At 30.1% G+C, this 16145-nt stretch overlaps 1 protein-coding gene across 1 annotated transcript in view; it reads right to left on the bottom strand.

The window, feature by feature from the left end:
- The window catches only part of RIMS2 (regulating synaptic membrane exocytosis 2), a 631678-nt gene that overhangs the window by 192176 nt on the left and 423357 nt on the right, over positions 1-16145 (bottom strand). The window contains 5 exon segments of the mRNA XM_079106841.1: positions 3191-3223; positions 4054-4163; positions 5051-5178; positions 5180-5231; positions 15328-15393. Coding sequence (XP_078962967.1) covers positions 3191-3223; positions 4054-4163; positions 5051-5178; positions 5180-5231; positions 15328-15393 — 389 coding nt within the window.

Below are 16145 nucleotides of genomic sequence, written 5' to 3'. Positions count from 1 at the left end.
TGTGAACATAAGATGGTCATAAAACACCAGAAACAAAGGAACTGCATACTGTTTAGAAAGAACACTATATAGGGAAAAATTATGACTTTGAATAAATATTATATTATTTGTTGAGCTGGAAGAAGGAAGAGGAACTAGGATAAAGAAGTTAATTGTTCTTACTTTAGGAAATAATAATTTGAAAGTGATCATAGTCTCTAAAAGTCTGAACAGGATTTATATTCTGTTCTATATTTCCTTATGATTTACCTTGTCTAGACTCAAAATCCTTAGAGAAGGAGCTAGAGTTTCTATTGCCCACAGCAACACACGGTAAAATACAGTTTTCTAGCAGGAGCTCAAAAAAATTTTTGGAGTAATTAAATAAATGTTCTGAATGTAAATGAATGAGCTGGGGTACAGGAAAAGCAGACATCTAGGTCACAGGTACTGTCCATAATTCTAGTTTGATTTAAACAAATCCAACCAGTTGAATAAATTAAATTCTTTGACATGTTGCCTAGACAGGTTATATAAAATCTCTTCATTAATAAAATTAGGCAATTTATTTTAGAATTGGTATTGAAAAGCGGAAATCTGTTCTTTATTGTATGTTTATAAATGTGGAACCCAAAGTCATGTGAAATCTAGTTACACTTGTAAAACATTCATTTATTTTAAACACACAGACAGACCTGCCTTGACCTCTTCTCTCAGCTTTGCTACCCCCTTCTCTTCCACATGTACAGTTTCTTCATTAACTTCTGTATTTACATGAGTAAAAGTAAAGAAAACAATAAGACCAGATAGGTATAATAGTTACTTTTAAATGAAATAACACAAAAATATTCATAATTGTATAATGGGTGATTATAAGGAGATTGATAGATTAAAGGAGTTTCTGATACATAATGACAAACCAAGTTTACTGTTAGTGAATTATCACACTATCTGCTTTTAGGATGATGGTGATTTGTAAAAGAAGAATTGTGAGCTCAATATATTTGCAATATGTGGAAAACTAAAATTGGCAAAATGCCTTGTCTATTAACATGGCATATTAGAAAAATAATGCTATGTAACTTTCCTTCTAGAGAAAGAAAAAATGGTATGATAAACGTTTTTTAACATAATGGCAGTACATTAAAATGAGGGGGAAATAAAATAATTATAATGCCTTGCAATCACTGGGTACTTTATACTTTCTATATTGTTCTTATTTTATTTCTCTAACTTTCAACAAAGAGTACTAAAGTTAAAATCAAAAGGCATGATTTTAAACTAAATTAAAAGACAATATAAAATGCTTAATCGAAATCATAGAGTTAAATTAGGACTTGCTTGACTTTTAGCTGCTGAGGAGGATTAGAAAATAAATATTTCAATAGTTTGTTCCTAAAATAATGCCATCAAAATACAAACTAAGTTTAGTAACTAGTGCAAAGGTAATTTGATGTAGACTGTCAGTTGATCATTTATTTTGGGTTACCACGTATGTAATTTCAGTTAGAAGTTGACCTCTTAAAGAGATAATTATCACGTTTAAAACTAAAGAAAATCACACAATCATGTATCTACTTGTCTCCATATTAACACTTATGAAAACACTGTTTTAAAAAATCATCCATACTGTTAAGTTAAAAAAGACAAAAACATTTCGATTTTTCTACTGAAAAGGATAAGGGAGGTATTAGATTCTTTATTTTATAAAATAAAAATATGGAAAAATGATAACGAGATATTAAAGGAAAATTGTGGTTTTAATGGATTCTATTGGGAAAAAATATTAATTAGAATATTTGTTGATAACTCCTTAGAACCTTCATCAATTCTGACATTCCTTATCAACAATATGGTCGGTTTTCTGGCATATTCAGTATTACAAACAACAGAGCTAGTCATATCTCAGTAGACTATTGCTTTAAAATATATTAAAAAATATATTAAAATTAAAATTTTAGAAAATTATAACATAATCTTTTATGTTTCTGACTTCATAAGTCAATAAATGATGCTGAAATTCCATCTTTAAAAATCGTGAAGAGACAAAAAAAAATTCCATAATTATTATTGAATTTTCCTTGTGGAAAGTAATTAAAAATTTTAGGCTCCCAGTCTGATGCAAATAATGGAGAATTGTAAAAATGCTGCTCAAATCTTTTTACCAGGCAGCATAATAGACCTCTCATCACAACAGCACTGAATTCTTCTATTAGGCTGTATAATAAACAGAAAGAACTACAAAACAGAAGTTGCTAGCCATTCAGTTACAAGTAACAAGAACACAACTTCTATCAAGTTACATAAGGCAATAAGAACATTGCTGCTCAAATGCAAAGCATTTACAAATTTGTTACAATAAGTTATGACAATAAGATTACTTTAGTGGCACTTTATACACTATTTGAGGTAGTTTTTCAGTTTTTAGAAAAACATTTCATGTATCCATTCAACAAATATTTATTCTGGGCCTACAATGTGGGCATTATTCTATGTGCTGGACACTCATCAGTAAATAAAAGTCAAAAATTTCAGAATTATATAATTAGCAGAGGATTTTATTGTCTTTGTAAATGTAAATACTCCATATGTCTTTGTAAGTACTCCATATATCATAATTGAATATTTTGTCTTGAGTCATAAAGGTTTAGTACTAAAACTATAAAACTATATCATATTTAACTTTGAATACTATAAGCAGTTTTGCTACAACGTGAAAAATGATGTAGGAAATACAAACCACAATCACTAATTCAAAACTTTCTTTTCAAGAAAGTTAAATTTAATAATTAAAATATCATCATAAATACAAAATGAAATATATGATGATAAATATAACTAGACTATGTTTACATCCTTAATGACATAAACACAGACTGCAATTGATATGTATGATGAAAGTTTTACTCAAAATCTGGAATTCAGCTAAAAGGGAAATTAAATATTTTTAGAAGAGCAAATATTTTTTACTCATTTAAAAGAAGTTAAATTCTTTGAATTCTTATTTTATGAATCAATGAAATTTAACTCCTTCACCTTATTTGCAAGTAAAATAAAAGTTGAATACTTTATCAGAATCATAAAACAAAATGATTTTACTATATAAATAACTATGCAATGAAGGGACATCAATTGCAGTTGGGTTTATTTTTGCTTAACAGTCCCTCAAAAAGGCTGTCGGCACAAAACAAACCCTCCTTTATGTACAGACCTTCATAAGGTTCTATCTCCTTGACTCCATTGTCTAGGGAAAACAAAATAAAAACAAAACAAAAACAAAACAAAACAAAAAAAAAAGGGAACCAAAGCACAGGGGTTAAAAACAACAGAAATTTCCAAAGGCATAGAATGAATTGTATATTAAAGAAAATTTAAATGGTGACTTAGATATATACTTTTATAAATATAATGTATATACTTTTGCAAAACACATCCAGTTACCAAATAAAGGGATCATTTTTTTTAAATGATGCTAAAATATTTATATTTTGTTATCCATGCTTTAAGAGGTCCTTTAGCGAAAACTTTATAAATTTACAAATGTTTGAGAAGAATGTTCATGTGTGTCAGCAAATATTGCATCTTATGTAAAAATTTGAAATTATTAAAAACATCAGTACAACATGCATCTTTCTTTGTATATTCATGATTACCTTTTTCTTGTACTCCAGATTTGAGAAGGATCACCATTGATGTGCATCAGCTAACCAGTCCTTTGCAGTGTGTGAAAATTGATTTAGCTAGTTACTAATAAACTTTATGTAACTATCAACAATTACATAAATTTAGTTGTAGCAAAAAAATCATCCAACTGCTTATTTAAGACTATTAAGTTTACTTTTAAAATACATTTATTCAAATTTGAAAAATGTGCAAGAGCAAAAATTTAGCTTATTTTATCTCCAAATACTATAAATTTTAAACATAGAATATATAATATTCAAAAATAAAACTATCACATTCAGCAAGGCATACGATTAACAAAATAAGTAACACAAAGGTAATAATAAAATCTTGATTCACCTTAGCTTCCATGTGCATTTCCTATGTGATAAAATGAGAAATAAAACTTACTTCTCTCCAATGTTCCCTTTGGTGGAAGCTGTGGAAGCTGTCGGCCCCTTCGTCCTGCCACTGGAGTACTTGATGGGCTTGTCTGGACAGACCCAGTTCGAGGATGAGACCTACAAGATACATCATTGGTATTTCATTTTCAGTACAATGAGTTAAATGCTTTTAATACATTTGGTTCATATTATAGCTGTGTAAGTGCTTTTAAAAAAGAGGTTTAGCTGCTGATTAAAAGATTAGGAAAACAGGACAAAATATGGATATTTGAATGATTATTTAAGTAGCAAAAGATGTTTACATTTTTGTGTAATATGCATACATACACACATACATGCACACAAAACCCTATGATAAAATCCATGGAATAGTTAATGTAAATTAGTATTCTATTCATATGAAAGAGGAGAATTCTGAAGCTCAAAAACTAAAAGCTAATACCTCACAACTCTTTCTAGCTGATTTCAAACTTAACACTAATCTTCCTATCTTGATCCAAAGAGATTTTTACTCAGGCTTATATTAAACATCCCTTCATTAGAAAATATGAAACTACAAATTAAACCCTGAATAATTTAAAATTCAGCTAAAGAAAACACTGGTTAATACATGATATTAGTGCTGAGAGAAAGAAACTAAAATTCTGCTTCTGAGTAGTGTCATTACGATGAACATTAGAAAAGTGATGTCTAATGGACACAAGTAATTTCTCATTCTGTAGGAGAAGAACATGATAGTTATGAGGGCATTTACCCAGGACTCCTGATTAATGAGAAATCACAAAACAAATGCAATCAGGACAGTTAATAAACAAATTACAATGGTAACCACACACTATTATATCCACTGAATATAAATAGTGTGTTTACATTGAAAAGGTTAGTATTGACTGTTACTAGTGATCAGTCAAAGATGATAGAAGAAACCATTTAGCTGTTGGGAAAAGAAAATGGTGTGCCAGTGGTGTAAAGGGGGAAGTTAGTCTGATTGATTTATCTTTCACCTCGATAAGGCAGGTGAAGGAGGGGCAGATCTTCCAGTCATTAATGAAGGCATCGACCTCATGAGGTTTGTATCAGGACGTTCAGTGGATCTGGAGCGGGTGGTGGTCCGCTCAAGGTGAGGCCGTTGTTTCTGTTGATCTGGATCTGTGATATGGCTGTCTATCTGCTGCTTCACAATCCCTGAAACGTTAGTCAAAAAGCAGCTCAGTTGATCTTTGTGCCCTTCTTCTATTTGGTCATGATGCATCAAACTGATTTTGAGAAAGGTAATTGTTTAAAATTATTGAGTATGTTAAAAAAGAAGTTCCCCAACATATTCTGAGCAAAATCTCACTACACTTCTTAAGAATTTCCAAGGAACCAAAATCTGCCTTTAATAAAAACTCCCAGTGCATATAATAGGAGTTGCTCAGTTATAATTAGTGAAAACCAAATCTGCCTGCTTTCCAAAATGATTCCCCTAAACAGAACATGTGAACTGTGTGAAGTATTCTATTTTAAAGAAATTCAATGACTTTTCCTAATACTTTCAAAAGAGTGAAGAAAACCATGTAAGCATTAATTCTCAAGTCCCTGACACTATTAATATACAACTAAGATATTAAAAAACTTGCAACACAATAATAATATACTGATAAACCTGAACATTCAGACAGTAAAATCAAAACAAGGTTATAAGAAAATAGGGCACCTTTGAAATATGCAGCCACATTTAAACATGACCCCAAAAGAGAAATCACTCTAGGGAACTGGTTAATCAGTCATCTATCTCAGTGTACTTTAGCTATATCAACCAATTCAGAATGTGTCTTAATTGGCTGAAATAATTCTGAAACAATGTGGTCTTTGCAACCACAAATAAGTCTAACACTAAAACTTAATGTTTGTTGAAAGAAAAATAGTAAATTTAAGTAACCTATCATTACTGATTTTTGTATTCCTGAAACCTAGTATAATGCTTTTACACCTAACTTGATAATAAATGCTTTCTAACACCAACCCCACAATTTGTAAGGCAACCTTAAAAATATTAAATTTGGCTCTTGAACTTAAAGTAGTATACACCAAAATAATACTTCAAATAAAATTATTATCTCCCCACCCAATTGTGGTCACAAAATAAATATGCCTGTATATTATAGAAAGTAAAGCAGTATTAATCTCATCCAGGACCTCTACTTTACCTATAAATTCTTGAAACCTTATTTTTGATAGTGGAAAACTACAAGCAATTAAAGAAAAATAAAGGGAAAAGGACACACTTTCCCAAATGTCATGAATTACATTGCATACAATTTTTAGACCAGAAGACATTAAATTAGAGGATTTTAGAAAGCAAAAACTGGATTTATTTTATGTTACATTCTGCAATCTTCTAAAATTTCCTTATATTTTGTTCCACAAAAAATAAGAAATACATAATTATCATAATGTGAGATGAAAATAGGTTAATAAGGGAAACAAGAAAAGAGCCACAAAAGAAGTTAGAATTTTCAAAAAAATGTCTTTCCACAGTTAAGGGAAATAAAAAATTACCATATTTTAAATTCTGATAACACAGAGAAAAAGTCAAGATAGGCTCCTAAGCCTACAAGCTAGGAAGAATAGGTCTAAATAGGTAAGAGTTAGGGTTATTGTTAAGAAAATGTAAAGCAGCACTACCTGAATTACCCAGTTTCATAGCAGATTCTCAATGCCAGTATATAAAACTTGAGAATTTCCAACATTTCAGAGAGTATTAATTTTAAGTCAGGAATGTATAAATAACTTTGAATAGCAACAACTGAGAAGTGTAAATAATACATAAGGTTTAACATATTTTATTTCCTACATTGAATTCTCAAGTTGTAGACTATATTTCAATAAAAGTAATTTCCTTTGTAATTCTACTTAAACACCTTATTTTACTTTATGCACATAAAACATTCTAAAATGGGTGGCCATTGGTTTTATCAAACAGCTAAAGAGTAAGCCACACACAAGGTTAGGAACTCTTTGTAAATTTAAATCTTTTTTAGGTAAATAATCCAACTGTCTTTTAAAAAGTAATTTAATGTGCATTCAAGTTCCATTTTTCAATAATCTATATTTTTTAATCTATGTTTAAAGTAATTCAGACTTTTTTAAGGTATCATTTCCCTTGATTGATACAGACTACTATTCTGCAACACCTAGTGGCCTCTATTCTACATTGGAAGTATTTGGTGAGGGGACTGCCTAATAGTTCCCTCATTAATTTATACTAACCTGTAGTCCTATAACAACATCCACTTTTGAAACAACCATCATAAAAACATACAATAACACATACAGATTCTAATATAAGGATAAACTGACAATAGGCTATAATAATAAACAATTTGGAAAGACTCTGAATTTAAATGTCAATGTTTACTCATAAGAAGTTAAAAATTAAAAATATTAAAGTTAGTACTCCTTTTCAGTCATTCTGAGAGAAAAAGTTTCATAATCATCTGATTCAATTTTGAATCATTCAGTTTATAATGATTCAGTTTCGAATAATTTTTCCAGTCAATGTGGTTGTTTTTAAGAAATTTTTAACATTTTCAGGACTCTGATGCACCTTTCCCATTTACTTCATCAATTTTGCTACTATTTCAGGGTTTCTATTTCCAAAGAAAGTACAAGGGATTTATGCAATGTTCTGGGGAAAAATAGATTTGTGAGCACTCTTTTTTATATCTTTTTGTATCTACTCATTCTTCCATCCATCCCAATGACACAACTCCAGACCAAAGTATGCCCAATATAGAGTATCTATGTAGTAATGAGAGAAAAAACATTAAGAAACATTCTAAAAAAGAAAAGAAAAGTTAAAACACCATTGACACAATGAAATGCTTCCAAGTAATATTCAGAAAACAATGACAATTGTCCTATATTCTAAATCAGAATCTAGCATATAGCAAAATAAAGGCTTTGTGTTTATACTGTATAAGTAAATTTAACAGATTTTCTTTAAAAATAAACTTATAAAAAAGTAACGCTACTTAGAAATTAGTTATGCTCTTCCTTTATGAAGCTGAAATCTTTTTTTTTTTTTTAATTGGCTATATCTCTGAAGGATAGGTCTAATCTATTTGTGGCAAGAAGTGCCTTCCCTATATTCATACATATTGTGTAAGCTGGTTAATAGCAGAAACATAATACTTTTAAAACGTATCTTTAATGTTGTAATGACTTAGATATGAGGTATTCCCCCAAAAGTTTACATGTGAGACAATTCTAGAAAGTTTAGAGCTGAAATGATTGGGTTATGAGAATGTTAACTAATCAGTGCCTTAATTCCCTGATAGGTATTAATTAGGTGTTAACTATAGGCAGGTTAGGTGTGGCTGGAGGAGGAAGGTCATTGGGGGCATGCCTATGAGGTATATATTTTGTCCCTGGTGAGAATCTCCCAAACTCCTTCTCTCTTTCCTCATGCAATATACTGAGCTGCTTTCCTTTGCCATGCCCCCACCCTGACCATGATATTCTACCTCATTTGGGGAATAGAACAATAGACCTGGTCATCTATGGACTGAGACATCTGAAACTGTGAACCCCAAATAAACTTTTCCTCCTCTAAAATTGTTCTTGTCAGGTCTTTTGGTCACAGCAACAAAAAATTGACTAAAACAAATGTCAAGAGATTTTCTGAGTATTAAATGCATGACTGAAGCAAAACTTACAACGTATACTCAGAAACAATAAAAAACAAGACACTTAGGAGTAATTAAAGAAATACATATATAAATTTGTATAATAAAACAAACAATTATGACTCAAATTCAATATTATAATTTTCATGTTCATTATAATGTGCAAGATGCAAGTTTAACTTTTCAAAAATTCTATATTACTTTAACCCTACTTTGAATTGAAGAGAATTGCAAGACAGCTGTGGTTGTAGCCAGTGGTAGAGCACTTCCCTAGCATGAATCAATTCCCAGCACCATGAAAAAAAAAGAAAAAGTAACAACAAAGAAAGAGAAGTGCAAGACATAAAATATTCACCATGAAAATCATGGTATGTAAAGTACTGTGGATATATAGAAATATTTTATTATTTTGGAGGAGAATGGATTAATTTATCCTTGGGCATGGTAACATTTCTCTACTGAATATTTCTATTGAAATAAAAAAAAGCACTATATGTTAATTAAAAGTAAATAAGCTTACACAAAAATAATAAGAATCTACAAAGTCATTCAAATCAATAACAATCTAAAATGAGAAAATGATAATACTATGATGAGAGAAAGACAGTAATGCAGAGAAATATATTACTGCTACCCACAATACTGTTATCATGAAAAAAGAAGTCAAGTGACTTCATATCTCTATAGGTATATTTTTAAATAGTTGTATTTGAAATTACAAGATTAATATCTCAATTTTCTTGAGAAAAACTTAACATTGAATAATAGATATATTGTATTATTAGAGATGCATATGTAAAAATATATAAATTGTAAATATTCTGAGGTCATTTTGACCATTGTATTAAATATTTATTGTTTTCCTAGTAATTCAATTTGTATTTTAAAAATAACAAAAACTCACATATTGACAGGATTATTTACCCAGTGCAATTAACATGCAGAAAAGTAATGTATCTTTAAAATGCAAATTTTTAAATCCAAAGGGATGATATAATTCTTATTTTGTGAAACAGTTTCCATTTTCAGTGTATGTTTGAGTTTAATAATGCTCTGTTGATTATAAGAAAGCTATTCTATCAAAGTATTGGCTCTACATTATTTTTGTGTCAGTTCTTCATAGATTTCATGAAACAGCAAATGTTTTAAATATATCTATCTAAGGGATAAAATTATGAATAGCCATTGTATTACATGAGACTGATGTAGTATACTCCTCACAATAAAATATGTGACTGCTCTTATTCAACAAGTTTATTGACGAACTTCAAAAAGTTCTCAACCTTTCCTTTTGTTTTCCTATTTTTACAAGGACAGTGGAATGATGATAAAGCAAATTTTCCATACACAGTGCTGCCTGCTATGCTTAGCTGGAACATCAAAATTCCAGTACAAGTTCCACACTCAGAAGATTGATTCATATTCTCAAGTGTATGCACACACACACACACACACACACATACACACACACACACACGTGTTCATTTTCAAGCATAGATTCTGCCTCAGTCACTATTGATCATATGATGTACAATATTTAATACAAAACTACTGTAAACACAAAAGACATGAAAAACCAGGCCCATTGTTTTAAGAGTCAAAGCAAGCAACAGAGCTGACACACATATGACAGCTGCAACTATAAAATAAAAATTGTTTTTGTTTGGAATTTCTTCTAGATTCGCTAGTTCTTGATACATTTATCTACCCTTATGCCACTGCCATGTTGTTTTGAATATTGTAACTTTGAAATAAGTTTTGAAAGTTGGAACTGTGATCCTTAACTTTGTTCTTTTTCAAGTTTTATTGGTTATCTAGGACCCCTTTCATTTCTATAGAAATTTAAGAATCAGCTTTTTCCTCCCTCTCTCTCTCAAATAAATTATTTAAAATATATATACTTAATGTGTTAAAGATGGTAGTAGAAAAGATGCACAACAATGTGCATGAATAGATGGGTCAATTTCAGCACATTGATTATAGAGGATAAAAAAGTCTAATAGAAATGCTAGAAATGACAAGAGAATATGCAAAATATTAGAAAATTAGCTGAGTCAATTTATAAGGATCTTAAATGCCTAATAAAGATGATTAAATGGCTTAATTTTTTTCAAGAGAGATCAAAAGCTTTGAGCTTTTTATCAAATACTGAATTAAGAAAATTAATTCAGCAGTAGTGTACAGAATGAATCAATCTAGAAAAAGGCTCTAACCTACAATAACAGTGAAGAAAACAGTGAAGAGGGTATGAATGGCACACATTATAAATAAAAATATATAAAATATGTACTATACAGTATATGGAATATGCCAGTATACAGAAGTACACAAACAGAATGTTAGATATAAAAGAAATCTCAGAAAACATATAATCCAATCTCTCTCATTTTAGAAATGAGTAAGCTAAGACTTACAGAAACTGAGATAAAGTCACATAATTTGTTATCTTCTGAGCTGGAACTTGAACTGAACTTTCTGGATTCAAAAATCCATTAACTTCACTGAACTGTAAATTCTTGGTAGTAGGGATTTTTTTTCTTAATAATGTTTAAAAATCATCATACACATTAAATGCAGAGATGTATAAACCAAAAAAACCAACCAACCAATAAAATAATAAGAACAAAGATCCAAGAAACATCTTTTAAATTTATAGCTTCAGAAATGAAATGATAAATCAACAGAAATACATAAACTATGGATAGAAACAGAAGTATTCTTGAAGAAGATAGTAAATTCAGGTTTGGTCTTAAATTTAAGAAGTGTTAGAAAAATATTCCTCTGCTGATGTCAATCAGAGAAATTTGTCCTTTGAATAACAGGTAAAATTTGAGAAGTCATGGTTTATTAGTAATATTTTAATATTCATTGGCTCATTCACTCTTTCAATACATTTAACTTTAATTTATTGAATCACCCATATTCTATTTCTTCAACTACAATTTTAATCCCTCTTTTATTTTCATGCCTTTATTCTTCTCAAATTAACCACCCAGATACTCTCCAGAGTAGTTATTCTTCAGGGAATAGGCTTATCATAGCCACCCTTTGATTAAAACCCTCAAAAGAATCTATAGCACCTGTAGTCTTAGATCCAAGTTCCTTCACAGAGTTTTGCAGGTTTCTTATAGCCAGAATCTAGCTTCACATAAATCTAAAATAATTCCTGTTCATCTTTTAAGATACAACTGAGTTATCTCCTGAGACCTTTATATAAAAATCCATCACCTGATACCAATCATCAATGCCACTAATTCCTTAATATGCTATGTATAATTGTAAGTAGAGATAAATACCTGCCTGAGCCTCCAGAGCTGCTAAGAATACAGGCATGTACCATGGCACCCAGCCAAGCCTAGATACTTTTGATGGACTGGTCATAGTCTAGGAATGTCATCTTGAGTTACTACATTCATTCCACTTAGAAATTTGCATATCTTTATAAGCCAAACTACAACCCATTTGGAGCTATTAACATGTATTTATTCTCAGAAGGATTATGAGGCGAGTATATGCTCCTATCTTTAAACCTAGACTGAAACACTGGACACTTAGAAATGGATTTCACTTTCTTATTTCACATTGCTCACTCCTTGTAAGTGTTCAATTATTTTGACTCAAGTAGGTGAATTAGGGATAATTTGAATATTTTAGTTTTTAGTTCAAAAGTGATTCTGCAAAAGAAAGAGAAAGATCTAGATTTGAATCTTATCAAATAAGAATGGTGTGGTAAGGGAATTGAGGATTTTTCTGAGAATGAATTCAACTTCTGGATATGAAAGTAGGTAAAGAAAGATGGAGACTTAAATAAGGAGAAGATAAAGTGGCAAAGAAGGTATATTTCTTTGTTGAGATAAAAGAATAAATGGAGTAGAAGTTACTCAAAGAATAAGAAAGAAACATGCAGTTCTGGAGTCTAAGTGTGGAGTAGAATTTGAATTAAGATATCAAAGACATTAATTTCAAGTGATAATAAAACTCAGAGTATGGCCATGGGAGTGACTGACTGAAGTAGAATTAGGGGTAAAGCTCACTATATTTGAGATAGTTGAGAAATTGAGTGTGTGTTAAATAAATCTTTCGGGAGAATGATGACATTACTCAAGTTGATGGTAGTAATTTTAACAAAGAAGGAGACTAAAGTCAGGTGCAAAACTCATCAGTGAATAAAAGAGCATAATGAAAAAGTCAGCAGATGATAGAAACATGGAAGGATTAGAAGTTGGTTGTGGTTAGTTGTAGTACATATGAAAGGTATAGGAGTTAAAGATAATAAAGACAGAACATTGTAAAAACGAATAGAGGAGAATGGACAGTTGATTAAAATCTTTGTCATCAGCAGATATTCTAAGGGAGTGGGAAATAAATCAGTCCAAGGACCTCCTAATGGACTGGGGTGGAGGTCAGATGAATGGATTATTTAGAATATTAGTAGAATGAGAAACAAATGATCAAAGTAGGTTTTTTTAAAAAGCCAAGGAAGGGAATGTTAAACTGAAAATTTAGTGAAAGAGGAGCAGGGCTTTGATAGGCAAGGAACAATATATGCAACCAGGTATTCTGATTCTTAGTTTGGGAAGTAGATTCATAGCTGCTCATTTTTTACTATGCTTTAAAACTTGCACATATTCTTTTGCATGTATCAAAATAATAATGACCGCAAAATAACAAAAATAACTTAGAAACTTCATTTTCACATCATCTATCCAAGTGTTCAGGATAAGCTGAGCTTAGTTGAGGCCCTTAGGAGTTTCTGATATGCTAGAACAAGTCAAGTATCTTAATACATGTAAAATCAGCATGTAAATGTTCAGAGCAAATCTTACAATTAGACATCTGATAACATGTTTTCTAAAATGAAATTTCCTGTGTTTTATTATAATATAAACATCATCGATAATCTTATATTTCCTAACCACAAACCAAATCATGTCATAGACAACTCATAAAATGTCCCCTTAAAATAGACCAATTAAGTTGAGTTTGAGAATTTGGATAAGATATGAAACTAATAGCCAGTGTAGAACTGATCAAGAACTGAGTCTATCTACATTAGCAAACTGAAAATCAAGCACAAAGCAAACAATTTATTTACTGGTAAAAGAGACTAAGAAAAATACAAAGTATAAAAAGAGTAAATTATTTTACTTAAAACTAATTTTACTTAAAATGGAATGAAGAGATAGCAGAGTAAATAGAATAAGACTATAATCAGTAATATTTCATTCATGCATGTCACCCACCTTAAGAAAAGTCTCCAAGTACCAGGATACAGTCATATAACTTTTTTTAAATATTTTTCATAAGGTAAATGTATAATCATTGCAACCAAAAAAAGAATGCATTATTATATAGCAACAGCAAAATTATAGACAAAACAACAAAAAGTAAGAATTATTTAGTATTAAAGCAAAATAATAGAAAAGAGACCAAGAATGTACAAAAGAAAATTAAATGTATGTATATTAAATGTACATACAGCTATAAATATTATTACATAATTAAATTGAAAGGCATTAAATTTCTATTATATTTATGGAAAGATCACAAAACTTGAATTATTAGGAATTTATTGTTAATGCTATCTTTTATGTTTCCTTCCATATTTATCCACATGAATTCGAACTTAGGAATTTACCCATGAGTTTTCATTATTTGTTTCTAAACTATTTTCAACTCTTAATTAGTTTTTAATAGGGATAAAGATCACAATAGTTATCACTTTGCAACAATAGTTAGGTGAATAAGTACAGCACATAATCTTAATCTACACTAAAGTGAACCCACTACTACATTATCATTATTATTCTCTTCTCTGCCTAAAGGGCCTCAAAATGTTGCCAGTAAACTGTCTTAAATTCCTAAAGCTACATATATATCTTTGAGAACTCTACAAATTTTAGAGACCTTCTTTCCCTAGTCTTTTTGTTATCTCCCCTTTCTGTTATATGTCAGGTAATTGATATTTCCTTTCAACATAAATTATATTTAAAGTATCAGAGCTGTACTACCTATGATTCATTGAAATTCCTGCTTTGGAAAGAGGAATAGTGGTAGAGTAGAAATGAAGAAGGATTTCAGACCCAGTATTCTCCACAGATCCTCTACTATATTCAAGGAATATATCATGACCAGCTTTGACAAGGTAACCACAAACAAATCGATTCAACCTAAGCACTTCAAAAACAGACTCTTCTACTCTGGATCAAGGAGACAGGGAAGCAGGTTGTTAGAATATGTAAAAATCAACCAGTGTTAACTAAAAATTGCCAGTAAACTCTGCTGAGGAAGACAAATAGTCAATTGCAATTAATTTTAAAAGAATACAGTTATTCTATCCTTCTAGATAATAGTTAACTGTAATTTCTAGTGGACTAAATATTTAGGGGAATAAAAAAGATGATCTTAGCTGGCCAAAAAGAAACTGTATTTTTTTATTCTATTATAATTAAATAGTTTATATGTTTCATTTCATACTATTTTATAAAGGTTTCTATGTTTCATTAATAACCATTTATGTATATACAAACAGAAGTAAAAGTAAATTATATTACATCAATAGACAGGAACATGCAATTCTACAAATAGACTCAATTGTAAGAAAAATATACCTGCCATCCCTGTGATGATGGTCAATGGTCTGACTGTATCTGGAGCGAGGTAGAGTAAGAAAATGACTGCAAGCATGCCAGAAACAAGAATATAAATGAGACTCAGGAAAGAAGGAAAAAAGGTATAGTTTAATTTTAAAGTGAGATTCAAAAAGATAAGCAGATAGTAAGCAAAGCAAATGGAAACTGCTACTGAAATGTTTGCCCCTTCTCCCAATGTCAATTGTAATATGGCAGTGCTAAAGGATAAAATAGCCTAAATATTCTAAAATAAAAGCAACAAAAAATAACATTCAGACTTCTAAAAAATCATATTTCAAAATAAAAATTTTATTAATTACCACTCAAATATCTTCAGCATCATTTGGAAAATGCTACACTATCCTATAGATGTTTTCCTATGTTTTAGGAGGAATGTCAAGAAGAGAAAAATAATGCACTAACCATAAAGTTTAAGAAAATAACAAAAGGGGTAATAAATAATACCTATAATGTCTTAGGAGATTTTATGAGGTAATTATTTCTCCTTACAATGTTAATACTTAGAAATAACTATCAGGAGTTTTAAAAATTCTATTTAGTAAAAACAAACTCATTTGAATACTTTTCATTTGATTATTAATTATGTTTATTAAATTTATTGGATGCTATCCATTTTTCCACTTACTCTTTATTTTGTATTCACTACATACTTTTGGGCTCCATTACATTTCATGCCTCAAGACCACCATGAGCAAATAAAACAGCACACTGACCTTTTTACCATCTGTATTGACTCTCTTTTTTTATGGTACTAATTTAAATTTTTCTACTTTCTT

This window comes from Sciurus vulgaris (genome assembly GCF_902686455.1).
Source record: "Sciurus vulgaris genome assembly, chromosome: 1".
Lineage (NCBI taxonomy): Eukaryota > Metazoa > Chordata > Mammalia > Rodentia > Sciuridae > Sciurus > Sciurus vulgaris.
The sequence above is the reverse complement of the archived record's forward strand: the minus strand, read 5'-3'. Positions and strand labels throughout refer to the sequence as shown.